Raw genomic sequence first — 27960 nt, 5'->3', positions numbered from 1 at the left:
GAAGAACACGGTAGTGATAAGAGTCGGCCAACATCCCTGGACCTCATTGTTCTCTAGCACATAAAAATAGGCGCATGCTGCTGTGGCTCACACTCAAAGTTTGCCAGTAGGTCCTGAGCAACATTATTTTCAGCACGGTGACACCATGGTGAAGCTCTGCATCTTCCTCGCTATTGTCGCTACCGCTCTCGGTGGGTGCCAATTCTTTCGTACTTGCTAGACGTAGCCGTGCTAATTTCTTGGGTGGATTCAAACAAGCCTGCAATGAGCACCAGTATTAGGAAGGTTTGGGGAATAATACTGTACTGGCTTTCTTGCAGCTCAATTTCTAACAAAAACAGTACAAGGCTGTGAGCGCCTTGATGGAAAGCTAAAGTGTCGGTGGGTCTAAATAATCTGAAACCAGTACGTTATCCACAAGAAACGTATTGTCCGGAGTCTTCCAGAACACTAGAAGAAAATGACCTACTTTGGAGAAGAATATTATGGTTTTTTAGCGATAAGCATTCTTATAATATTACAACTAATACTAAACGAAGGTACACAGAGAAAATTAATGACTTCGTTTATTTCTGCTTTAGTCCTTGTATTCAAATTGACTCATCTTGTTGAGGCAGCGAACTAAGAGGCCAGGCATGCCCTGATTTCAACGTAGCGTTTTGGACGTGTTTGCACGTCATACTGTAGTTTTCATACTGAAACGTCCGTCCCGATTCTATCTGTCCATGTTTTTTTTTCGTGCGCTAGAAAACTACTCATGTTAACGCTCCTTGACTCGCAACCTTTTCCGAAATAAAAAGAGTGAAATATTGGCATTGAAGTCACAGTAAGAGCATAATGTCAGCTGTTGTAAAACAGATCTAATATTTGAACAGCTGACTTCACAATTGTGTATACTGCATAGACAATGTACCTGCATGATCATCGGCATTAAGCATTGGTTTCATTTCGCGACTAAGTGACATCTCCTATGGGATTAATCCACTTTGCTTACTCTATTGGCATGAATGAAAGTCGCAGTTATCAGCACTACATGCACATTGAATGAAAATGTTTACCCTGTCTAATTTCTTTTTTTTTTCTGAAAGTCATGGTAATATGTGCATATTACAGTTTTTATGTCAGAAGCCAGGCGAAACGTCCTCAGTGCGTTGAATTCAGATTATTATTATAGTGTTGTTCACTTCATAGTTGTTGAAATATTCAATTCAGTTATTGTTCATTCGTAGCCTGAAAGTTTTGAGAAAACGTAGAAATCCAAGTTGGGGCATTGTAAAGAAAGCATACGCAATACTACGGCACCACGGTATCCTGGCGTACCTAATATCACACACTTCAAAAAGACGCTTATGCGTACACTTGACACGTATGCATATTGTTTTTTTTTTCAGACAGTTCTTAAGGACGCAGTTGAAAAAAAAGTATACACTGGGGCTACATTTGGTAGTGTTAGATGTTTTGGTGCTGACGCGAAGAAGTTTGTAAAACGAGCACAGAATTTCAATTATACATGAATTCATCACGTCAGTGCAAAGTCAAGGGATATTAGCTAGTCGAGGTAGTTTTAATTTGTGCTCAATGTTTGTCCTTGTTCTCTTGTAGCTGTGAAAACCTCTTTACATGGCAATTTCAAGAATACAGCATACACGCTCGCACTCCAAGATAACTGCTTTTAAAAGGGTGGTTCCATCAATATTGTGGCTCCTGCATTATTTGCTGCAGGTGTTTATGGCTATACAAAGCATGACACACCCCGAAAAGTTCATATATTATCGCTAAAAAATGTAATAATGCCTTTTTATGTGAAAAATTTTCGCCTTGAGGTTCTGGGCGCCAAGTTAGGCAGTCACGTAGCCGTGTAGGTTGCTTTATCACGTGTGACCCTCGTGCTGAGTGTCGCGTGCTGGCGCGCACGCGTCGCACGAGAAGTAGCGGAACAAAGGCACCGACACCACCATGGCTAGCTGCAGCAGCCGCGAAAGATGTAGCAACCGACGCTTTGTCGGTAGGTACGTTGCGGAGGTGTAAAGGTCCCTCATGTCATTGCAGATCTGGTGTGATGTCACAACAACTTTCGTCGCCATTCCTATAGATATCCGTCAGTGTTGGCGCACTAGCGATGGGTCTCGATCGGGTGAATGAGAATTTAAGCTCAGGCACGAAGCAAAGAGAAGCCACACAGCACGAGCGCCTCCTCTTTGCTTCGTGTCTGTGTTACTCCCGCGCTCCCAGTTCACGGAACAATCATTGAGAATTTAAGGACACATTGGAAGTGGATTCAAATATACTGAAAACTTTTGCTTTGTTCGACCCTTTAGATTGAGGGTCCTTGTTTACAGAGGAAACCCACAACAGTCTTGTCACATTTGATTGATAAAATGAGTTTGACGCCCCAAAACCACTATGTGATTATGAGAGACCCTGTAGTGTTGGGCTCCGAAAATTTCGGCCATCCGGGGTTTTTTAACGTGCACCCAAATCTAAGCACATGGGCCTACAGCACTTTCGCTTCCATCGAAAATGCAGCCGTCGCAATCGAGATTCGACCCTACGACCTGTGAGTCAGCAGCGTCAACGAGATTCGACCCTATCACCTGTGGGTCACCTTAGCCACAAGACGACCACGGCGGGGCAGGCTTGTTATAGCTTCCAAATTCCATGGCACCAACCCGTTAAAAGCCTGACGGTGTTTATTGACTTTGGTAATCCTAATGAAGTGTTGGCACCACTTCGCGGCGCCTGGAAATTACGTAAACCAGTAATCTCTTAACCGTGAAAAACAGCGCAAATACAAGGCACAAGAAAGACAACAGGACCACAGAAAACAGCGTACAGTCCTGTTGTCTTTCGTTGTTCTTGTTCAGTGTACCCACGCTGTTTTTTTTTTAACGATGAAGCCATACCCACTAGCTCGAAGTTTTACCTTTTTTGAGGTGGTTGTTTTTTCTTTTCACAATTACAGCTGCGAAAGACTTCGAGCCACAGTGCGATCAAGGGCCAGATGTCGGCCTCTGCAAGGGGTTTTTCCCGATGTGGTGGTTCAACACCAAAACGGGAAAATGTGAAGAGTTCGTCTACGGTGGTTGTGGCGGTAATGGTAACAGATACGAGACAAAGGAAGAGTGTGAAGAAACCTGCTCGGTCAAAACACGTGAGTCCTCGAAGAGAGCATAACGTTATCATTTAAACTAGGCCTTCCCGCCACTGTGACGCGTTATCATAATTTTCCAGTGCGCTGGAAAAATGTGCTAATGCATCGCAGTGCCAGTATGGCAGTGGGAGTGAGAAAGTAAGGCATTGTAGAAGTACCACATGCGTACTGATATTTTCAACGTGCTGAATTACTTGCTAGCTACCCCATTTTTAGTATCTATGCCACTTTGTTCAGAAACGGTTTACAGGATCACGCATATCTACCAATGAAGAAAACACGTGGGGTACTTCTAGAACACCTTTTTCAATGAGCTATAGGGGAGTGGGGTCTTCAGCACTAGAAATCATCAGGTGCAATAAATAAACTGTGTTGATGTAAAAATATTAGAGCATGATCATTTTACAGCTAAAGCAGCGTATGAAATAGGAACGAGTCGTTAGGTAATATAACGCTTTTTGTATAGAGTACAAATAATCCCGAACTAAGTGTAGAACGGGGAGACGATTTGATATCGTTGCAACCGAACGTGAGATCCGAAAACATCTCGAAGCACACATTTTCTCTGCGTACTTATACGAGCATTTTTTAATAAATCCTCCACGTTATGCAAGAGTATGTTATAGTTCCAGGATTTGGGCTAAAGCAAGGGAATCACCATTGAGAAGGGTAACGAGTGAGGTACATGAGGTTAAGGGATACAACTTGCAAGATTACAATGCGCTGAGCATGACCAACACATGCATTGCAAATGAAGCCTGTAAGTAGATAGTATACAAGAGAATTGAAGACGCTTTTGCGGAAGATTCTACGTAATTTCGATGACCTGCGCTCTCAATAGCGTGCTCACATTGCACAGTACCGGGACTTCTCGATTTGTTCTCCACCGAAATTCAGAGCGACGTGATTGAGATTGCATCAGTCCTCATGATAATCATCAGAGAATCGTGACTGCTTAGCTTCTGATGTGACAGTCAGCCACAAGAACTGCTCAGATAATTGCTGAACCCTGTCTCTGTAATTAGCGTGAAATATTATCAGATTTCTAAGGGCGTTTGCTCGGGCCGCAGCTGCAATCAGAATAAAAGCGCCAATTACCAATTTCTCGTTATACTATTTGGTGGTATATCGCTTTGAGGGCAGCGGCACTGAAATGAATCATTCTGGAGAAACATTGACACAGTTAAGTTCCTGTGTGGTGTGGTTTGTTTGACCGGGTTGCTCAAATTTCGCGCTGTTATTTTGAAGATCATCTGAAAACTAATATCCACCCAGCTCCACCCAAGAAAGCACATTTTGGATGTGAAGATTCGTTTGTTTGCCCAAACATTTTTGCGTCATGGCACAGATATTTTCTTGTGTGTGGGCGTAACTAAGCCTTACGCACATATACATCACCTACACATAATAATAATTAAGGTTTAACATCCGACAAAGAGATGTAGTTACGAGAGACACCGTAGTGCAAGGCGCCGAAAATTTTGACTGCCTTTGATTCTAGAGCGTGCATCTATATCTAAGCAATGAAAGTTAGTGTTTTCGCCTCCATCGAAAATGCGGCTGTCTCGGATGGATTTCGATCCGGCACCAACGTGTCAAGTACTGTAGCCACTGTAGAGCACCACGGTGGGCCAACTTGCTGCATATATGCAATGGAGTAAGAAATGGCACAGCGTAAAACACCCACCCACGTAAATACAATTACAGAAGGGGTGTATTTTGGAAGCCCGTTGATGCATTGAAGGCGCACCCTTAAAGCCCTGTATGGGCTGAAAGAAGAACTATACGCACTACTGTGAGAAAAAGGTTCCCCCACCTCCCCGAAGGGAATCATGAGGAAATGAGAATGCTTTGAGTACCGTTGGCGATGACGTTTCACACGCGAGAGTTCAGCGTTAGAATAATATTTTCATTTTTTTCTTACACCTCGCAGCCAATAGCGTCGTTCGCCGCAGGTGTCGTTTTTCTGTCACGAGAAGCGTGATATGCGTTTCCAGCTCTAGTAGCTAGCACGCACGGTAAAAAAAAAAAAACGCTTCACAAACTTTGGCAGCACAAACCCTGCAAACGCATTTCAAGCGCACTGCATTTAGGCAGTGGCAAGTCACGCTCAAGTCAAGGAGGTGGGAACTCCGGTTGTTAGAGGCGAGGATTAGCCCGCGCCCGCAGCTGTTACTGACAACTGCCGGCGCCGAAGCGTAACATGGTGGGGGCTCCTGTAGCTAGGAAGAATGACCCCGAAGCTGTTGTCCTGGAAGAGGGCAGTGGACGGATCACGACGGATGCCTGACGTAGCCCGACTGAACAAATGTGTTCGCATTTAAAAGTCTGCCATTGCACATTTTGTGCACGTTGCACATTTCGTGCGTGCTTTGGTGTAGACGTACGTATAGCAAATGTGGGTCATATGCTAATCATTGGGGTCATAGGGTCATATCGTAGAGAGCATGTGGGTCATATGGCTAACTATAAAGTGTAGACATGTGACTAATGATGTGGCAAGTACATATATTTTACACACAGTCACACGAAATACACGTGCATGGATGAAAACTTACCGCAATACTGAGATAAAATTTAATTGTCTTTAAATAAATATATGGTAACAAAGGCTATTACATCTTCTTAGGGTGCGTATGGGGCCGGAGAGTTGTCTGTATATGAAAAATTGGTGGCTGTAATGAGATGCCTGAATTGTGGCGTTTCATTTATAGTGACCTCCAGGAAAGAAGAAACTGCAGCGGCTTCGACTGTAGCAACGGAAGACTTTCACTCAGGTAAGCTTCAAATAATATGCCTAATAACCGTGGAAAAAGTTATTTTATATATGTCCAGCCAGAGCCTAAAGCTATTTTTTAATCTCTGGCCAAGCTTTGTTTTGTATTGCAGCAATACATACGGGGCATTCCGCTTGTATGCTGAAAGAAGTCATGCCTCGCATGTTAGTCCGCCGCTCCAGAAGAAAGGGGGCACGTTTTGGGGTTTATGCAGGAACGATGCACTTATTTTCTTCACATTAGCTACTTTGGTACTGCCAGCGTTATGCGATGTGCACCTGCGTATGCAGTTTAAACTTTAGAAGTATCTGGTTTGAAAGAGAACACTTGAAAGTGTAATGTATGACATTTGGCTTGAGTGATAACGCGAAGTATGCATCAAATAGTTTTGTTAACGCGATTCGTTAGCGCTGCAGCATTAACCGAATAAATATTGAGGGGCACTTTGGAGACTCCGAAGTGTGTTTGGCAAAAGCCCCGTGAATGAATATGGCAGTTCCTTTTTTGTCGTTTTCTTTTTCCTTTTTTTCTTTGTATTTGTCTTTAGCTGCTACAAAGTCTTAGCAATAATTCGATTGATGAAAGAGTGTAAAAGGCAGAAGGCACAGCTGTGGCGGTGCTACTGTTGCTTTATGCCGTGTGCCATCACGTGATTGCTATAGGAGGGTGTGAGGGGAAATGCGACAACTAGGACCGTTTCAGGGTACGGATGGACGAACTGGCGCGAGTATAATACACAAAACGAGCAGGAACTGTGGCAGCTATGGACAGCGTACTTATTGCAAAATTAGGGTGGCCATAAGGTTCACAGCTTTTCTACAAGCTACTAGATTGGATGCTCGCATGTAGCTCTGCGCCAACCTGACGGAGCCACACATAGTCACCTCCTTACCTCCCCATCGCCAAACATTACTCTTTTTCCCCATTCCCCTTCGCAGTGTAGACTTGCAGGCTTGAGCATACTTTCACTCAGGCCGGCCTCTCTGCTCTTCTGTAAATAAACTTTTCTTTATCTAAAGCCAAAAATCTCAAGGCGTGATCAATTGAGCGCCAGGAGTGTTGATTCACGATGGTGGGTAAAATTTTCTGTTTTCCATAACCTTATTTTATTTCTTCATGCTATTCGGACTTTTGCTTGCATCGGGCTCATAACCACAAGCGATTCTTAAATTTTAGCAATGCCATATCGTGGGAGACAAAAAACTCCTCGCGTCGTGCACAGATGCGTCGCTATCCATTTACCGCCCCATTCTACTTGGGCTCCCTGATCAACTGTTTTGAAGCAGTGCTCGTCTTTAACATTGTATTTCGGGATAGTGGACAAGAAGGCACTCCAGATACTGGCCTATGCGTATCGGTAAAAAAACATTCTATGGCACTCACAGCTTTCTCCTTCGACTTTCTTACATTATTTTGGCCCTTACCCCCTCTCCTCTGTTCAAGAAATTAATTAATAATAATAATAATAATAATAATAATAATAATAATAATAATAATAATAATAATAATAATAATAATAATAATAATAATAATAATAATAATAATAATAATAATAATAATAATAATAATAATATTATTATTATTATTATTATTACTATTATTACTACTATTATTAATGCTATTAATATTATTATTATTATCATTGTTGTTGTTGTTGTTATAAATATTTTTATTAATAATGTTTGTATTAGTATAGTAGCAGTAGAATAATGTACTGACGTATAAAGAAGTTGTATCTAATAAGATATTCTGTGAAAAATGAAGGCATCTTCACGCGAACTGAATCTAATGTATGCGTACAATCCTGATTACACTTAAACGCCTATCAAGTGAAACAGAAGAACAAGGAAAAAAATATGTGTTTTCAAGTACCAGCCTTGGTGCTCAGCGGCATAACAGATATGGTAGGAACAGTGACAATGTAAAGAAAGGGAGGAATAAGGAACATATGGGATGCACGAGCCCCCTTCGCGCCGACTATAGCAACATAATTGATTAAGTTGCACTAATGCTTCACTACTTGCACAACATTTTCATTTTAATTAGAGCACCTACACACCGTCCTATCTGATAGAACAGATGTACGCATGCATTTAGTTTTGTCATCGCGATAATTGAGTTGTTTGTCTACATTTCTCTCGTTTCTTTTGTTTTACAGCAACGGTAGCTGAAGTATGCAGACGACCGGCTTCCTCTGGCCCTTGCCTGGCGTACTTGCCGCGCTTCTACTACGATCCCCAGAGAAACTCATGCCGTCCATTCATCTACGGAGGCTGCAAGAGCAACGGCAATAACTTCGAGACGCTTCATGCATGCATAGAGTTTTGCGCTTAAGCAGCGGACATCCAGAATACGCCACTTTCCTAACGGAAGGAGCTTACATGCTTTTTTCAAGAAATTCGTCCGAAACGTCTATTTACAGCTTCAGTTTTCATTGGCCGTGAATATGATGTTATGAAGTACCTGATCAAAAATACCTGTGACCAAAACATAATTTGTGCATGCAAGTGCCAAGTGACAAGATGCTAGGGCACAGTTGAATTTAAGGTGATTTCCAATTCTGCACTGCTACAAGCCACGGTTGTTCACAAGTCTATGGCAATAAATGTGCCTCCACAAATGCTGTTTCCTTACGTTACTTTCGTGTCAGAATATTGCTCTCGCTAAATGGCTATCCACCTTTTTTCTTGGGCGACAAAAGTGTTTTTGATGGAAGTCCACCAAGACTTTGATGACGTATTTCCTTCACAGAAGTACGTCATGAAACGTTTTGCTCATATATTTCCCGTCTCAAAAACACGTCAGGTAAATACACGTGATCATTTGGCAAATACGTAAAGCTAGATGAAAACTTCTCGTTGACCGTACTCGCAGTCACTACTTCTTGGTACGAGGCGACCGCTTCCGACGAACATTTCTTCATGCGAGAAACCGTAGCCAACGATATTACTGCCGCTAGCTGGAAGCAAGCGACACGAACGCGCCATTTATTTCTCAGGCATTACTCTTTTAGCGCTCCTCGTTCGCGGCAAGGTGTCATCATTTGGAAGCGTTGGAGAGAAGTAGTGCGCGTGTTCCGCAATTAGCTGCGGCAACGCGCGGTTGCTACAACCGTTCCATTCAGAGTGTTTTCAAAAGAAGTGCAAATTTCCCAGTGCCGTAACATACCGCGAGGTGGCGGATTTAGGCCGAGCGTCACCGATATCATCCATCTACACATAAATAAATTCATAAGATCCTAGTCATTCTGGCAGTCGATGTCACGCGAGACAGTAGGCGAGGTCATAGAGGGAACTAGACACGCGTAACGTTTTCCTTCGCGTTTGTTGCCCTCCCGTGGTGTATTCTCTAACAGCAGAAGCTGTTTATAGCTTGGCTATGCAAAACAAAAAAATTGTTCGCCACGAGAAATGCTAAGTGCCTCTATTGGCTGCTCCGTCAGTTACATCGTTCTCTACGTCGCCGCAAGAAACCGCGCGTGCTATTGGATGCCACTGTGCGACGTCGTTCATCGCCTTGCTTCGCAGCCGTGAAGCCAAGCCCGCACGCAGAAGTTTCGATAGACTAGCTTTAAAACTTAGCCACGAAGCTTAAGTGTGTTGGTTGATTATTAGAGGTAACGAAGCACGAAATAGGACATGGACAAGGAAGGACGGCGCACACACTGTGCTCAGTGTGTGTGCGTAATACTTCTTTGTCTATCTCTTATTTTGCGTAGTGTTACCTCCTTTAGAATTGAAAATAGCAATAAAAAACAAAGAAAAGAGTACAGTGCCATCTCTGAATGGAGGTCAGCTCTACAGCACTGCACATTAGCTGGGAAGCAGGACAGAAAGCAGTGTTGAAGAGAAGTGCAAGAAGAGGGGAAACGATAGATGTTCACAAACGTCACGTAAAGGGCTCACCAGCGCGTGAAAAGTCGGCATCGCAGGAACGTTCAACATAGAATATCCACGTGGGGTGGGCACGGATCGTGCAAATGCCCGAACAGCAGACAACTTTACAAGAACAGCGCCAACAGCTTATCACTGAAAGAATGGCTAGTCGCCGGGCCGATCCAGCAGTCCGGGCACAAGAATAGGCTCACGTTGTAAAGCTCAAACATAATCTGCGTATCAAGGATCCGACAGCCTTCTGAGCTGATGCAAGCGACAACTGCGAGCCGCAAAGCGTCGTTGTGCTCAGAGGAGCGTCAATTAAGCAATGAAGGAAATGTGTTAGCCGGAGACGACACCCACTCTCGGTGGGAGCTTCTGGAGTGGCTTCGGCTGCGTCGTCTGCAACCGCCTGTGGCCACAATTTTCTGCTCTGCTGGGTAGCAATCTGTAGGAAGGGCTTGGTTGGCAATTTTTTTGTTAGCGCTTTAAAAGTTCGTGTGATGGTGACCTCAGTCCACGCTTAGCGTGGAATCGGCAATGCTCTTCTGGCTGTTGCACCGCTCTCTCTAATTATGCTCTACAATTACGAAAGAAACCCCCAGAGTGACACTAGCAATGGCGTGTCGCCGGAGCCAATCTCAGAGGCCACGAGTAATGCACAAAGACAATATCGAGGGTGAAGTGGGAGCGCCTCGGTAGACTCAGTGTAGTGGAGACTTTTGGTGCAATACTTTGGTGAACTCCATGGCAAGCGAAATATGGCGTGCGTGGTAATTTGATTCGGATCCGTGAAAACGATCACAGTATGAGTTTTAAAAATGTTTGAGTGAGTATTGCGACCAGGAGAGCGATCAGTTACGCATTTTACCTTCTGTAAGGTTAATGCTGCGTTTATGAATCTAGCAATGGTACTTTCTGAGGCGTTGCGACAAATGGACGATCGGCCACTCTCTGTGCAGGTGTTGCTGAAGCACCGTCCGCGTCTTGTCGGCTCACAATGTCGTCAAACCCCTCTTGTGTATTTTAAGGACTACGGACCAACGTGAACGCCTTTGATTTTTGCACAGTACCACTGCTGCATACTCGTCAGTCCATGTAGTGAGAATGTTCTCCTCTCTTCCGCTGTTTCTCTCTTTCTTTCAAATCTTTTTACTCACCTTTTTCCTTCTTCCAGCGTAGTGTAGAAAACGGGCACACGTATCTCGTTAACCTTTCTGCCTTTCCTATTGTTCCTCCTCCTACCATTGGTACGAGGTACGATACTTGTAAAACCATGAATCTTGGTCTTTATTAGAGCATTGTACTGGTCTGGGCTCCCGGGCACGGCAAGGCCCCGGAGCTTGTTTAAACTTACCCGCCCGAGCCCGGCTTGGTGACTCAACGCGATACCTTGGCTCTACCGGTACCCGAAAAAAAGTTCTCCTACCTGGCCCGGCCCGGCCCGACCAAGGACTGGGCCTGACATTGGCCCGAGGCACTTATCTATGTAGTGTTACCGAACGCCGAATCGACAAGAAATCGATAAGGTGACAAATATGTATACTTTAGTGGTGCCTGCTTTACTGACTGTTATACTTTAACATGCGGGACCGTCTTGTAAAAAGGGACTTGTGGTGGAAACGGTTGAGCTGATATACTGAATGCAATGTTTCTGTTTTCTTTGGCGTCGCATACCCCACTCCAGGCTTTGGGGTGGTTGTTGAAAAACTGCCACAAGATTTGGCGGAGAAATTTGCCCCTGTATTTGTGTTTTTTCCATGAGGGTTCGGTGTCATCCGAGGTGTATTTCGCGAGTGCGTGAGTGACGTTGGGCCATTTAGTTTCCGGAATGAACGAAAATTGCGCGTTGCCGAAGCCGGAGGGGGGGGGGGGCCTCCTCTTGCTGTGTGCGCTGCTGTGCAATTGAGTGTTCACTTGGGATTGGTATAGTGTATCTATCTTTGATCTAAATAACATTTGGAAGCAATGATGGCTTCCATGAACACCCGTCTGGACCGGAAGGATCATTGAATAAAAAGACGAGAAACGAAGACACTGGCTGCAAGGGAATAAAACTCATTGACGTTGTCGGACTCTGATTCGGAGCGTTGTTCACAATGATTTTGAACAAGGCTCCCGTACTACGTTCCGATGCATCAACACATGAAGATCACCAAGAGCGCTTCCCAGGAGATAAAATACCGAGCGAAGTGGTTTGCAGCTGAAATTCGGCTTTAATACTGAGCTAAATGAAAGAGAGGACAGAAGTAACAATGCTTTTTTTTCATTGTTTACATTGCGGTCTATTAAAGTTTAATGCATCATCTAATGACAAAGCCAACTGTGCATGCTTTTGGATATGTAGCGTCTGTCTTCAGCATAGTAGCACCTCGTTACACTAAGAAAAATAGCTGAAGGAAGCCGAGTTCATAATGTTGTTGTAACAACACTGACCTTGAGAAAAATTACAATGAACCGTCCGCGCCATATTTACTTTTAGAAATACATATAAGAATCCATAAGAAAGAAAAAAATAAATTGTTGTAAGAATATTACATTCTATGATGCTGCTATTACACACAGTCAAGCAATTTTTTGTGGCACATTTTAGAGCTTGTCTCTTCGTATGCCATTGCACGAATAATAAAACTACCAAAGAATACCGGCTTTAGGCACGCCATGCGCTAATGCATCACGTATCCTGCCAAGCTAAAGTTTTTCGCACTGCTTGCGCTAGCCGCAACGGTTTTAGCTACATCTACTTTGCCATTTCTGAAGACGTCGCCAGTCGTTCGTGTCTTCAACGACTGGAACAAACTCTGATCTCTGTGGAATTCAGAACAATGAACATTGCTCTCCAACTCATCCACTAGCTTCTTTCGTTCCAGAATGTCGTGGCACTCTGCAAACTCAAACTTAAAACTCATCTTTGAAGTTTTTTCTTTGCATTTTTTGGGTACAGTGCGACACCGACGAAGACAGAAGACGTAACGAACACACACGAGTGCTGTTTCGCAATGCTTCACCAACTAGCCACACGTTCAGTGCTATTGCAATGTGCTTCCCCTTGGAATTTTCAGCTCTGTGCATTACGCATGTTTGGCACCGTGTGTGCGCGCTCTCTCTCTGTTTTTATATTATTAATGTACACGCCTTCATAATGATGTTGTCCTGGAAGAAGGCTATTATATTGTACTACATGAGCGTATGACTGACAGGAAGTGAAAAGTGGTTATAAAAGGAAAAAAAATTCCGCCATATCCACGAAGTGAATGATGATGAGTGGGCGAAGCTCCGGAGGTAAACCTGGTAAACCATGAATCCTCTGTACATTTTGCCCACTCGATTTTATTACATCGCTCCCCCTAGCGTACGTCGCCGCACTAAATCGAACGATTGACTTCAACCAATGACACGCGCCATATGTGACATCCTTCCTATTTTATAAGATCTCGCGTCTTTCATCAACTACAAGTACCGCTTTCTAGTTTATAACATCTTGCATCTTTTCATCATCAGCTACAAGTACCACCATCTAGTAATCACTACAAGAACTAAACGAGAGGTGGCTACATACAGGAGACGGTACCGCCATCTAGTGAACACTGCAAGAACTAAACTAGAGGTGGCTACATGGATGGAATGGATGGATGGATGCTATGAGCGTCCCCTTTATAGCGGGGTGGTGACAAGTATGCCACCAGGCTCGACAAAAAAAAAACCTTTTTTCTTTTTTTTTATGTTGGCCTAATGCCTCTACTTCGATAAATTCTATCTTAATGGAAAAAAAGGTAAATTTTCAGCTTAAGTTCTCTGCCATTTACGGCACACTGTCCATATTTTATTTTTCCCATATTTATTTTTGTCCTTTCTCTCTAATTTTCTGCCACCAATACTCTAACCGTCTCTTACTTATTTCAATCGCGGGTGTGTTCAGCTTTCCATTGTTGTCCCTAAAACCCAAGGCTTCCTGTAGGCTCGTGCCCAAACGTACACCTGGGTGGATATCTCCACATTCAATCAGAACATGCTCCGCCGTTTCCTTATCTTTCCCGCAGCATGTGCATTGTTCTTCTTCTTTACTGAATCTTGCTTTATAACTACGCGTTCTAAGGCAGCCCGATCTCGCTTCAAACAGTAAAGCGCTTCCCCTTGAATTATCGTAAAATGCCTCCCTCCTTATTTCATTTTTGCCCTTTCGGTAGTTACTCAAAGCCGGTTTTTTCTCCATAGCTGCCATCCAGTAAATCCTCTCCGCCTCCCTGACTTTTCCCTTAACGCTCTTTGTTGACATATGGCTCACAATACCAGCCGTATATTTACTAGTGAGTCTTCTAGTTCTTTTTCTCCACTGTGTGTCCACGCTCTTCCTATACAAATAACTGAACACCTTCTCTGCCCATCTACTCTCCTTCATATTTCTTAGCCTTTCTTCGAACCTTATTTTGCTCTGCGCTTCCCTCGCCTCAAAACCTGCCCACCCCATGTCGCCCTTTACAGCCTCGTTTGTCGTCTTCCCGTGAGCACCCAACGCGAGGCGTCCCACAGTCCTTTGATTTACATCCATTCCCGATTGCACCTCTGCCCTCATGCACACCACTGAGTTCCCAAAAGTAAGCCCTGGAACCAAAAGTAAGCCCTACATACTGGGGACGGTACCGCCATCTAGTGAACACTGCAAGAACTAAACTAGAGGTGGCTACATACAGGGGACGGTACCGCCATCTAGTGAACACTGCAAGAACTAAACTAGAGGTGGCTACATACAGGCTACAGGGGACGCACAGCCCACGCCCTAAGGAGCTTCGCCCCTAAAAAAGAAGAGAAAAGTGAGCCCCGTAACTGTTTGCATCAGGGTGCGACACCTTCAACAGTAGCCCACAAGGAATGGGGTGACGAGGCAATAAAAGGATGGAATTAAAGGTATATATATAGAGAGAGATGTGCTGGGACAGTGAGTGAGGACATATGAGAGATAGTAGAGATAGGAAAGATGGAAACGCAGTCACAGGAGTCCGAGGAAGGGACACCACTAGCGAGAGCTCTTGTCGGCGTCAGGAGATGGCGTAGGGCAAGTCCAGTTGGTCAGAACTACGCTGCCATCGGAGATCGGCGTCAAGAGATGACGTAGGGCCAGCCCAGTCAGCCAGAGCTACGCTGACGTCGGAGATCGCGAGGGCACAACCGGTCGGCACGGAATCCAGCGAGCGAGGCATCGATAGTAAGTGATCGAAGAGATCTCGATCTCTGTTCAGCGTTTGTTTCAGCTTTGTAACAAGATCGTGAATAAGCTTCTTGACACTTACTCATTGGATGCATATGGTTGGAGGTAAATGGAGCTCATATGGCACCGAATTCATAGTTGTATTTTTTTAAACCAGATATCTTATAAACAAATATACTTTGCCCGATGCCTCGTTTACTGGACCTATGTTGAAGCGCATTCCAGAGGTGTTGCAGCACGCCGCGGCGGTCTAGAGGCTAGGGTACTCCGCTGCTGACCCGCAGGTCAAGATATCAAATCCCAGCTACGGTGGCTGCATTTTCGGTGGAGGCGGAAATGCTGCCGGCCCGTATGCTCAAATTTGCGTGCACTTTAAAAAACCTCAGGTGGTCAAAATTTCCAGAGCCCCCCACTACGGTGTCTCTCATAATCACATGGTAGTTTTGGTACATTAAGCCCCACATATAAATAAATAATCAAGAACTGTGGCGGCAGTATCATGTATCTCTCGCACTCTATATTGCGCGTGCCTGAAACAAGAGATCTACTGCCCGCACACAACGGCCTTCTTCCCATTAAAAATAGCAAGAACAATCAAATTTATTAGGTGCGTCTTTCAGCTGTGTAGACATGAAAGGTCTGAATCATGTTCTTGTGATGCACCCCATGCATCCACGAAACGTTGATGCACAATCGTGATCGAAAATTTTTTATTTTAGCAACGCTGTCGAAATTTTAGTGATACTACAGAGAGGTGTAGATATGTCGTTGGAAACTCACTCTTTAGTAATGACGAATAGATGAGATATTGGAGAGGTTCTTCAAAATTGAAAGTTAGGTGACCTTTGTTACAACATATTTTCCCTGCCCCATTCTTCCGACCCATTTTCCTGGCCCTTGCAGGAGTGAAATTTCGTCATTGTGCCAATGTAGACTATGCGCTGATGCGACTTTGAAACCTCGACTGCATTGCAGCAAAACGAAACCTCAGACGCTAACAATGTGGGCCTACAAAGCAGGTGTGGCATGTCCACCTCGCGTGACACGACCGTCGAAGCAGTGAGAAGCCATCGAAAACAAAAGTTTTTAAAGGGATTCTGTTTGGTGAGACTCCGTGCAGTCCTTCAATTCTAAACTAGGCGTGGAATGTTTAAGAACGTTTTCCAGCTTCAGTGCTGTTCCAATGGCAAGTTATAAATTTATTATATTACTCTAATTATTGTGATCACAACTACACTAGGGATATAATATAACAAGGAATATCAGTAAATCCCAGAATAGCCAGATGTTAACAATGAAAGCGTCTGCTCTATTTACTTCAAGTTCATACGCTTCACATAGCTCAAGTAGCCCCTTATGCAAGAAGCAAAAGAATTTTAGTACTTGTGCAACACATAACTCCCAATATATTGCCCCACACAAAACAAGCATTTCTTTTCGAAATGAAATGTGGGAACTATATGTATGTGCAACGTCTTTAAAACAAACTTGAAGAAACTAATAGTATTATTTATATTATTATTGTATTATTCTTACAATTCCCGAAAACCACGCTCACCATGACAATTATTTGTATGCGTGAAAATACACACAAAAATTTGACTGGTGACGTCACTTCAAAATTAACGCAGCAGAAGTCGGGGCGTCCCAGCTGCTGACGGCGTCTAATAAAGCCTACGTAGATTGTAATAAGTAAAACTGAGAAAATTATCCTGTAAGTGGCCCGTAGATATAGCATACGAAGTTGCAAAATACTTTAAAGTGCAGGTAGCCGCAAAATGCAACGAATGCAGTTTGAAATCCGTGCCTTCACACGCGGAGACTACAGCTCCGAATTCGAAAATGAAACTTCGACTTTCGTTTACTTGCCTATAAATAGACTTATCGTCGTGAAATTAATGATACTGTAGTTTTTAAGGAATAGTTTGGAAGTATAAACAGAAGGCAGTGTTTCAGGTTCGTGTCCCTTTAGAACGAAGCGAAGTCAAAGCCTGGCAGTTAAAATGCGGGCCATGGGGCCGGAGCTTTCAGCCCGAGCTCTCCCTGGATCGTCGATGAAATATACTAAAGCCGGCCCAGCCCAGCAGGCCTTAGCCCATACAGTGCTATAATTTTCATTCCCGACATACATACACAAAGAAGTAGCTCAAGAAATACATAGCACATTCGCAGACAAGTCTACGTCATCGCATGTTAGTGAGAACCTACACCTACTACACGGCCCTCTTGAGATCGCCTATGTTTGAGAGTCACGAGAAGCAACGCAATTTCTTTCTTGCTTTCTTATTAATAAATGTCTGTTAACTCGCTATGTGACTCCCACGGCAGAACCAAATAACGTGTAATAGCCTCATCATCCTGGTTGCTTCGAAGAAGTTGTATTTCTTCGATGCATCGAATAGGCCTGAATTTTCTATAGGAACGTTATTCACAGCGTACTACAGGCAAAGACAAAGTTCAGAAGTTTTGACCGAGAAAAAGGAGGGAAGTTTTTAGTGCAAGGAATAAAATGAGGTATTAAAACACACTGAGCGTCACCAATTGTACATATTTATGGAAACCTCAAAGGCAATACTACACGTGAAACATAAAAAAGTTTCATTTACAGAGCATTTCTACATATGTGGGGTTTAACGTCCCGAAACCACCACATGATTATGAGAGATGCCGTAGTGGAGGGCTCCGGAAATATCAACCACCTGGGGTTCCTTAACGTGCACCCATATCGGAGCACACGGGCCTACAACATTCCAGCCTCCATCGGAAATGCAGCCGCCGCAGCCAGGATTCGAACCCGCGACCTGTGGGTCAGCAGCCGTGTACCTTAGCCACTAGACCACCACGGCGGGGCTATCATGTTGCTATCAAACGTTCACGCCACCACATCTTCATCCATTTGTTTACACCACATGGTATGCACGAATTTCTGCATTTGCGGGCAGCCAGATAGCCGTAATAGCTAATGCGAAGAAATACCACACATATTCACGAAGAAAGGGATAAGAGGAAAATGACGATTGGGGAGCGACGTTGATAGAAGTGATCGCGAACGACGTTTATAGAAGTGAGCACGATATGTGTCGCTTCATTGCCCGCGTTTGAAACACTTGAAGCATGCACTTGTAGAAGTCATTGGAAGCAATGTTGTTTTCAGGCCTACCAAGTGGTCCTAGGAATTTCACAGGGATTGGTAACTGAAGAGACGAATTCGGCCACGATTGCTACAACTTTATTATCCGCAAGTACCTTAGCAGTGTGATTTTCTGGGCTAAATGGTAGATGATGCAAAAGTGAAGTGATCCTGCACGAATTTAAAAATTCGAAAAATTAGATTACACCATGTATTGCACTTGTTAAAGGGCCACTCACCAGGCTCCCAATATACAAAAAAAGAGCACAATAATATTTTCTGGTATTCATCGTCCTGTTTGACTCACTATTGTGACGTAGAAACTGTAGTTCCCGTGCTGTCTACAGTGTACATGCTTTCGATTTTTTGATAAACGCGACATATCACATGTGATTTGTTTACTGCACTGCTTTGCCAAGCAGCCGCATATCCGTCCTCCTTTGTCTCGCATGAACATCGTGCGCAATCATTAGATGAAACTCAATTTTTTGTGTTTGCAACTGCGCAAACGGCGATAACAGGCGTGTAGCCGAGTAGCGTGAAATACTGGTAGGTTAAAGCGATTGGTGCTGATATTGTTCATGTGCATTCGAGAACTAAGGGGCGAGGAGGATGCGTCTTGTGCATGAAAGAGAGTAGGAAATAACCTCCTCGTCTTTTAACCCGGGGTGGTCAGTGGCCTTTTAAGGCTCGGTTATTAAAATAAACAGAACAAAAACAGGAGGTGGAAATGGGATTAGTTTGTTTATGTATACGTCATAACCCCTGCTTACTCATGTGCTGTGGTGTTTTAGAGGCAATGCTTATATTAGATTTCAGCTCCAAGTCAAGCCTTTGTCTTGAGGGCTCGTCTTGTTTTTTTTTCTGTGCTGCAGCGTACTATAACGCAAAACTTGCTCATCATAAAGCGAATCAGCGCATCCTTTACAGCAGCAAAAAATGAATAAACCGCGAATCATAAGTGATTTTGTTCAACCATGCGCACAAAGTAGCCACACTGAATAGCACGCACATAACTCTTGCTTTGCATAGAGTGGGTAGTTAGGTTTCATGCTCATTATTCACCAATAAATGCATATTGCGAAAACAGTGATTAGAGGCAAGTGGATAATCGATATACAAGCTCATGCTGTGTTCAGTTGCACTGTAGGAATACTGCTCGTTCCGAACTTAACCTCAATTGGCCTAAAATGAAGTGACGTTGAAAGTAATTTGTCAACACCAAGCAGCTGACCCGAATTTTCTCCCCATGGCTGAAGAGGTGATTGCAGATAACGCAGATCATGATGCTATCGCGGTCATGGTTGTACGTAAAGTAGCACACAGTTTGTATGTAAGCAGCACTGTTTGCCTCATCTTGCATAGGTCACAGTAGTGATAAGAGTCGGCCAACATTTCTGGAGCTCATTGTTCTCTAGCACATAAAAACAGGCGCATGCTGCTGTGGCTCACCCTCAAAGTTTGCCAGTTGTTCCTGAGTAACAGCTTCGCTGCACGGTCACGCCATGATGAAACTATGCATCTTCCTCGCCATCGCCGCTACCGCACTCGGTGGGTGCCGATTCTTTCGTACTTTCTAGACATGACTGAGCTAACTTCTTGGGTAGATTCAAACTCGTCTACAATGAGAACTAGTAATAGAAATCTTTGGGGAAGGATTATCTACCATGCTTTTTGCAGCTATAATCCTAATATATGCAATACGAGCCCGGGAGTGCCTAGGGGGAAGGGCAAGTGACCCTAAATGATCTAAAACCTCTTCGTTATTCGCGATGATCATACGGGGCAGAGTCCTCGGGAAGATTAGAGGAAGAAAATGACTAAGTTTGGAAAAGTACATAAGAGTTTCTAGGCGATAAGCATTCTTGAAATATGAGAGCTCATTGTAGACGAAAAGAAAAGAACATAAAGAACATAAAGACAATATGAGAGCTCATTGTAAATGAATGTATACAGAGAAAAGGAATGTGTTCGTTTATTTGTGCCGTAGTCTTTGTAATCAAATCGACACCTCTCGTTCAAGAAGCGAACTAACAGGTCAGGGATGACCTGTTTTCGACGTAGCGTTTTGGACGTGTTCGTACGTCATACTGTAGTTTTCATACTGTAGCGCCTGTCCCGTCCCTATCTGTCCGTGTTTTTCTCGTGCGCTGAGAAACTACTCATTTCAACACTCCTTCATTCGCTAACTTTTCCCAAATATACAGAGTTAAATAAGCGCACTGAAGCCCCACTAATAGCATAATGTCAGCTGTTTTAATGTATATCTGATATTTGAACAGCTGACTTCACGCTATGTACTGCATGGGCAATGAAGCTGCCTAGTCGTCGACATAGAGCAGTGTTTTTATTACTGTACTCACTAAGTGACATTGCCTATGGTCTTCTTCTACTTTGCTTACTCTATTGGCATGAACGAAAGTCGTAGTTATGGGGACTACATGCGCAGTGGAGTAAAATGTGTACCATGTCTTATTAATTATTTTTCTGAAAGCATGGGAATTTCTGCATTTTGCAGCTTTTGTGTCGGAAGCCAAGCGGAGCGTCCTCAGTGCGTTGAATTCACATGAACATTTAAGTCCTGTCCAGCCTTCATGATTGTTGAAGTATTCCATTGAATTTTACCTAATTCAAAGCCAGAACTTCTTCACTATGAAAACATGTGAATCCATAAGCTGTGGTATTGTAAACAAAACGGACGAAAGACTACGGGATAGCAGTATCCTGGCGAATTTAGTATTACATGCCTTGAAATGATGGTTATGAGGGTACTTTGCACGTACATATGGGTTTTTTAAACAGGTAATAAGGACACAGATAAAAATTCTGCACAGGGGCTACATGTGGTAGTGCTTTTTACCTAAGTGCCGACGCGAAGAACTTTGTGGAACGAGCGGGGAATTTTAATTATGCACATTATTTCGTCACTTCAGTACAAGGTCTACAAAAATTAGCTAGTAAGTGTTGTTTTCATCTGAGTTGAATGTTTGATTTCCAGTACCTGTGAATATTTGAATAAATTGCATACTTCAATCGTGCAACATACGCCCTCGTACCTCTAAAAGTAACCGCTTTTAAAGGGGTGGTGCCACCAATATTGGGGCTTGCACGTTCTTCACTGGAGTTGTTTCAGAAGGATGACACACGTAAAAGATTCATATATTATCGCTAGTAACCTATTATTGCCTTATCTATGTGAACAAAAATTGTCACTTTCGGATTCTGGGTGCCAAGTTGGGCAGTCGCGTAGCAGTGTAGGTTGTATGATCACGGCTGACCCACGTGCTTGGTGTGGCGCAGGCGTCGCACGAGAACCAGCGAAACAAACGCACTGACACGACCATGGCTAACTGCCGCAACCGCGAGTGATACAGCAATCGATTCTTTCTCAGTAGGTACGTTGCGAAGGCGTGAAGGTCGGTCATGTCATTGCAGATCTGGTGGGACCTCACAACATCTTTCGTTGCCCCTCTATAGAGCTACGTCAGTGTTGGCGCGATAGCGATGGGTCGCGATCAGGTGAATGAGAATTTATGGATACTTTGAAAATGGATTCAAATATACTCAAAACGTTTGGTGTGTTCGACCCTTTGGGTGGAGTGCCCTTGCATACAAAGAAAACCCACAAGGGGCTTGTTGTAATTGATTGGGATGTGGAGTTTAACGTCCCAAAACTACCATATGATTATGAGAGACGTTATAGAGGAGGGCTCCAGAAATTTCGACCACCTGGGGTTCTTTAACTTGCTTCCAAATCTGAGCGCAAGGGCTTGCAGCGTTTCCGCCTCCATCGAAAGTGCAGCCGCTGCAGCCGGGATTTGATTCCGCCCCGCGCGGGTCAGCTGCAGAGTACCGTAGCCACTGGACCACCACGGTGGGGCCAAGCTTGTTATAGCTTCGAAATTGGATGACACCACCGCTTTAAAAGCGTGGCGGTGTTTATCGGCTTTAGTAATCCTAATGATATGTTGGCACCCCTTCGCGGCGCCCAAAAATTAAGAAAATGGCGGTTTCTTAATCTTGGAAAACAGCGCAAGTACACGGCGCAAAGAAGACAGCAGGACAACTGGAAGCAGCACAAAGTCCTGCTGTCTTTCTTATTCCTCGTACCAGTGCTGTTTTTTTTTACGATGAAGTCATACCCAGGAGCTCAAAGTTATACCGTTTTTAAGGTGGTTTCTTTTTGTTTTCGCATTTCCAGCTACGAAAGACTTCGAACCGCAGTGCGATCAAGAGCCAGATGCCGGCATCTGCAAAGCGTTTTTCCCGATGTGGTGGTTCAACGCTAAAACGGGAAAATGTGAAGAGTTCGTCTACGGTGGTTGTGGCGGTAATGGTAACAGATACGAGACAAGGGAAGAGTGTGAAGAAACTTGCTCGTCCAAAACACGTGAGTCTCCAAAAAGAACACAACGTTCACAGTTCAATCGGGCCTACCACCACTGCGACGCATTTTCACAATTTTTCAGCGTGCTGGTAAATTGTGCTAATGCATCGCAGTGGCAGTAGGGTAGTGTGAGTGTGGGAGTAAGGTAGTGTACAAGTACCTCATGTGTACTGCTATTTTTTGACATGCTGAATTGCTTGCTAGCTACCGCATTTTTAGTATCTGTGTCACTTCGTTCACAAGCGGTTTACAGGATCACGCAAATCTACCAATTAAAGAAAGCACGTGGGGTACTTCTAGAACACCTTTTTCAATGAGCTATAGGGGAGTGGGGTCTTCAGCGCTAGAAATCTTGAGGTGCAATAAATGAACTATGTTGATGTAAAATTATCAGAGCATGGTCAGTTTACAGTTAAGCCGCGTATGAAATAGGAACGAATCGTTAGGTAATATAACGCTTTTTGTATAGAGTACAAATAATCCCGAACTAAGTGTAGAACGGGGAGACGATGTGATATTGTTGCAACCGAACGTGAGATCCGAAAACAACTCGAAGCCCGCATTTTCTCTGCGTACTTATACGAGCATTTTTTTAATAAATCCTCCACGTTATGCAAGAGTATGTTATAGTTCTAGGATTTGGGCTAAAGCAAGGGAATCACCATTGAGAAGGGTAACGAGTGAGGTACATGAGGTTAAGGGATACAACTTGCAAGATTACAATGCGCTGAGCATGACCAACACATGCATTGCAAATGAAGCCTGTATGTAGATAGTATACAAGAGAATTGAAGACGCTTTTGCGGAAGATTCTACGTAATTTCGATGACCTGTGCTCTCAATAGCGCGCTCACATAGCACAGTACCGGGACTTCTCGATTTGTTCTCCACCGAAATTCGAGCGACATGAATGAGATTGCACAAGTCACGATAATCATCAGAGAACCGTGACTGCTTAGCTTCTGACGTGGCAGTCAGCCGCAAGAACTGCTCGGATAATTTCTGAACCATGTCTCTGTAATTAGCACAAAATATGATTATATTTCCAAAGGCGTTTGCTCGGGGCGCAGCTGCAATCAGATTAAAAGCGCCAATTACAGATTTCTCGCCATACTATTTGGTGATATATTGTCTTGAGGGCAGCAGCGCTGAAATTATTCATATACTGGAGAAACGTTGACACAATTAAGTGGCTGTGTAGTGTGGTTTGTTTGACTGGGTTTCTTAAATTTCGCGCTGTTATTTTGAAGATCATCTGAAAAAACTATTCCACCAGCTCCACCCAAGAAAGCACATTTTGAATGTGAAGATTCGTTTGTTTGCCCAAACATTTTTGCGTCATGGCACGGATACTTTTCTTTGTGTGGGTGAAACTAAGCCTCACGCACATATACATCTCCTACTTGGTAAATAACGATAATTAGGGTTTAACATCCGAAAACTGAGATGTAGTTATGAGAGACACCGTAGTGCAAGGCGCCGAAAATTTTGACTGCCTTGGGTTCTACAGCGTGCATCTATATCAAAGCATATGAGAGTTGGTGTTTTTGTCTGCATCGAGAACGCGGCCGCCTCGGATGGCATTCGATCCGGCGCCAAACGTGTCAGCAGTCAAGTACTGTAGCCACTGTAGAGCAGCACAGTGGGCCAACTTGCTGCATATATACAACGGAGTAAGAAATGGCACATTGTAAAACGCCCACCCACGCATATACAATCACTGAAGGGGTGTTCTTTGGAAGCCCCTTGATGCATTGAATGTGCACCCTTAAAGCCCTGTATGGGCTGAAAGAAGAACTATACGCACTACTGTGAGAAAAAGGTTCCCCCACCTCCCCGAAGGGAATCATGAGGAAATAAGAATGCTTTGAGTACCGTTGGCGATGACGTTTCACCCGCGAGAGTCCAGCGTTAGAATAATATTTTCATTTTTTTCTTACACCTCGCAGCCAATAGCGTCGTTCGCCGCACGTGTCGTTTTTCTGTCACGAGAAGCGTGATATGCGTTTTCAGCTCTAGTAGCTAGCACGCACGGTTAAAAAAAAACGCTTCACAAACTCTGGCAGCACAAACGCTGCAAACGCATTTCAAGCGCACTGCAATTAGGCAGTGGCAAGTCACGCTCAAGTCAAGGAGGTGGGAACTCCGGTTGCTAGGGGCCAGGATAAGCCCGGCCCGCAGCTGTTGGTGACAACTGCTGGCGCCGAAGCGTAACATGGTGGGGGCTCCGGTAGCTAGGTAGAGTGACCACGAAGCTGTTGCCATGGGAGAGAGCAGTGAACGGATCACGACGGATGCCTGACGTGCCCCGACTGAACGAATGCGTTCGCATTTAAAAGTCTGCCATTGCACATTTCGTGCATGTTTCCCCGCTGCAGTTCGCGCGCAGCTTTGGTGTAGTCGTACGGTAATCGTGGGTCATATGGTAATCATTGGGGTCACATGGTTATATCGTATAGCGACCGTGGGTGATATGGCTAACTATAAAGTGTAGTCATGTGACAAATCATGTGGTAATTACATATATTTTACACACAGTCACACGAAATTCACGTGCATTAATTAAAACGTCGCTCAATACTGAGATAAAATTTAATTGTATTTTAATTAAAGATATGATAAGAAAGGCTATTACACCTTCTTAGAGTGCGTAGGGGGCCGGAGAGTTGTCTGTATATACAAAATTGGTGGCTGCAATGAGATGTCTGAATTGTGGCGTTTCATTTATAGTGACCTCCAGAAAAGAAGAAACTGCAGCGGCTTCGACTGTCGCAACTGAAGACTTCCACTCAGGTAAGCTTTAACTAATATTTTTCATAACCGTGATTAAGGTTATCACATATATGTCCAGCCAGAGCTTAAATCTATTTTCTAATCTCTGGCCAAGCTTTGTTTTTTACTGGTGCTATAAATACGGCTCATTCCGCTTGTATGCTGAAAGAAGTCATGCCTCGCATGTTAGTCCGCCGCTCCAGAAGAAAGGGGGCACGTTTTGGGGTTTATGCAGGAACGATGCACTTATTTTCTTCACATTAGCTACCTTGGTACTGCCAGCGTTATGCGATGTGCACCTGCGTATGCAGTTTAAAGTTTAGAAGTATCTGGTTTGAAAGAGAACACTTGAAAGTGTAATATATGACATCTGGCTTCAGTGATAACGCGAGGTATGCATCAAATAGTTTTGTTAACGCGATTCGTTAGCGCTGCAGCATTATCCGAATAAATATTGAGGGGCACTTCGGAGACTCCGAAGTGTGTTTGGCAAAAGCCCCGTGAATGAATATGGCAGTTCCTTTTTTGTCGTTTTCTTTTTCCTTTTTTTCTTTGTATTTGTCTTTAGCTGCTACAAAGTCTGAGCAATAATTCGATTGATGAAAGAGTGCAAAAGGCAGAAGGCACAGCTGTGGCGGTGCTACTGTTGCTTTATGCCGTGTGCCATCACGTGATTGCTGGGAGGGTGTGAGGGTAAATGCCACAACTAGGACCGTTTCAGGGTACGGATGGACGAACGGGCGCGAGTATAATACACAAAAGGCTTTAGCCTCAATAAACGAGCAGGAACTGTGGCAGCTATGAACAGCGTCCTTATTGCAAAATTAAGGTGGCCATTAGGTTCCCAGCTTTTCTACAAGCTACTAGATTGGATGCTCGCATGTAGCTCTGCGCCAACCTGACGGAGCTACACATAGTCACCTCCTTACCTCCCCATCGCCATACATTACTCTTTTTCCCCATTCCCCTTCGCAGTGTAGACTTGCAGGCTTGAGCATACTTTCGCTCAGGCCGGCCTCTCTGCTTTTCTGTAAATAAATTTTTCTTTATCTAAAGCCAAAAATCTCAAGGCGTGATCGATTGAGCGCCAGGAGTGTTGATTCACGATGGTGGGCAAAATTTTCTGTTTTACATAACCTTATTTTATTTCTTCATGCTATTCGGACTTTTGCTTGCATCGGGCGCATAACCACAAGCGAGTCTTAAATTTTAGCAATGCTATATCGTGTGAGACAAAAAACTCCTCGCGTCGTGCACAGATGCGTCACTATCCATGTACCGTCCCATTCTACTTGGGCTCCTCGATGAACTGTTTTGAAGCAGTGCTCATCTTTAACATTGTATTTCGGGATAGTGGACAAGAAGGCACTACAGATACTGGCCTATGCGTATCGGTAAAAAAACATTCAATGGCACTCACAGCTTTCTCCTTCGTCTTTCTTACATTATTTTGGCCCTTACCCCTCTGCTCTGTGCAAAAAATTTATATTATTATTATTATTATTATTATTATTATTATTAATAATATTATTATTATTAATATTATTATTATTATTATTATTATTATGGTGGTTGTTGTTATTGTTATAATGATTTTTATTAATAATATTTGTAGTAGTATAGTAGCAGTAGAATAATGTACTGACGTATAAAGCAGTTGTATCTAATAAGATATTCTGTGAAAAATGAAGGCATCTTCATGCGAACTGAATCTAAAATTATGCGTACAATCCTGATTGCACTTAAACGCCTATCAAGTGAAACAGAAGAACAAGGAAAAAAATATGTGTTTTCAAGTACCGGCCTTGGTGCTTTGCGGCATAACAGATATGGTAGGAACAGCGACAATGTAAAGAAAGGGAGGAATAAGGAACACATGGGATGCACGAGCCCCCTTCGCGCCGATTATTGCAACACAATCGATTAAGTTGCCCAATATGCTTCACTACTTGCACAACATTGTCATTTTAATTAGAGCACTGCTCCCACGCACCATCCTATCTGATAGAACCGATATATGCACGCATTTAGTTTTGCCATCGCGATAATTGAGTAGTTTCTCTACATTTCTCTCGTTTGTTTTGTTTTACAGCAACGGTAGCTGAAGTATGCAGACGACCGGCTTCCTCTGGCCCTTGCCTGGCGTACTTGCCGCGATTCTACTACGATCCCCAGAGAAAGTCATGCCGTCCATTCATCTACGGAGGCTGCAAGAGCAACGGCAATAACTTCGAGACGCTTCATGCATGCATAGAGTTTTGCGCTTAAGCAACGGACAGCCAGAATACGTCACCTTGCTAACGAAAGAAGCTTACATGGTTTTTCAAAGATTTTTATTCGGAACGCCTATATACAGCTTTAGTTTACATTGCCCGTGAATATGACGTTATGAAGTACTTGATCAAAAATGCCTGTGACCAAAAGATAACTTGTGCATGCAAGTGCCAAGTGACAAGATGGTATGGCACATGATGAATTTAAGATGGTTTTCAATTATGCACTGCTACATGTCATGGTTGTTCATAAGTCTATGACAATAAATGTGCCTCTACAAATGCTGTTTCCTTACGTTACTTTCGTGCCAGAATGCCGCTCTCGCTAAATGGCTATCCAACTTTTTATTTTTTTGGCCATGAAAGTGTTTTTGATGGATGTCCACCAA

At 43.7% G+C, this 27960-nt stretch overlaps 1 protein-coding gene across 1 annotated transcript; it reads left to right on the top strand.

Annotated features, from left to right (window-relative positions):
• Window positions 1-43: 43 nt before the first annotated feature.
• On the top strand, window positions 44-27853 carry LOC119182897 (carboxypeptidase inhibitor SmCI). Its single transcript, XM_075867702.1, has 7 exons — window positions 44-191; window positions 2963-3151; window positions 5866-5928; window positions 8087-8260; window positions 22341-22529; window positions 25257-25319; window positions 27391-27853. The coding sequence occupies exons 1-7, from the start codon at window positions 146-148 to the stop codon at window positions 27564-27566; spliced, it is 900 nt and encodes a 299-aa protein (XP_075723817.1). The 5' UTR covers window positions 44-145; the 3' UTR covers window positions 27567-27853.
• The last annotated feature ends 107 nt before the right edge of the window (window positions 27854-27960 follow it).

This window comes from Rhipicephalus microplus, chromosome 6 (genome assembly GCF_043290135.1).
Source record: "Rhipicephalus microplus isolate Deutch F79 chromosome 6, USDA_Rmic, whole genome shotgun sequence".
Lineage (NCBI taxonomy): Eukaryota > Metazoa > Arthropoda > Arachnida > Ixodida > Ixodidae > Rhipicephalus > Rhipicephalus microplus.
Note: the sequence above shows the minus strand (reverse complement) of the source record. Positions and strands in the feature narration are given on the sequence as shown.

Coding starts and splice junctions, on each gene's coding strand:
- LOC119182897 (XM_075867702.1), top strand. CDS start 146: ATGGTGAAGCTCTGCATCTTCCTCGCTATTGTCGCTACCGCTCTCG. Junction 192..2,962: donor TATTGTCGCTACCGCTCTCG/GTGGGTGCCAAT, acceptor TCACAATTACAG/CTGCGAAAGACTTCGAGCCA. Junction 25,320..27,390: donor AACTGAAGACTTCCACTCAG/GTAAGCTTTAAC, acceptor TTTGTTTTACAG/CAACGGTAGCTGAAGTATGC.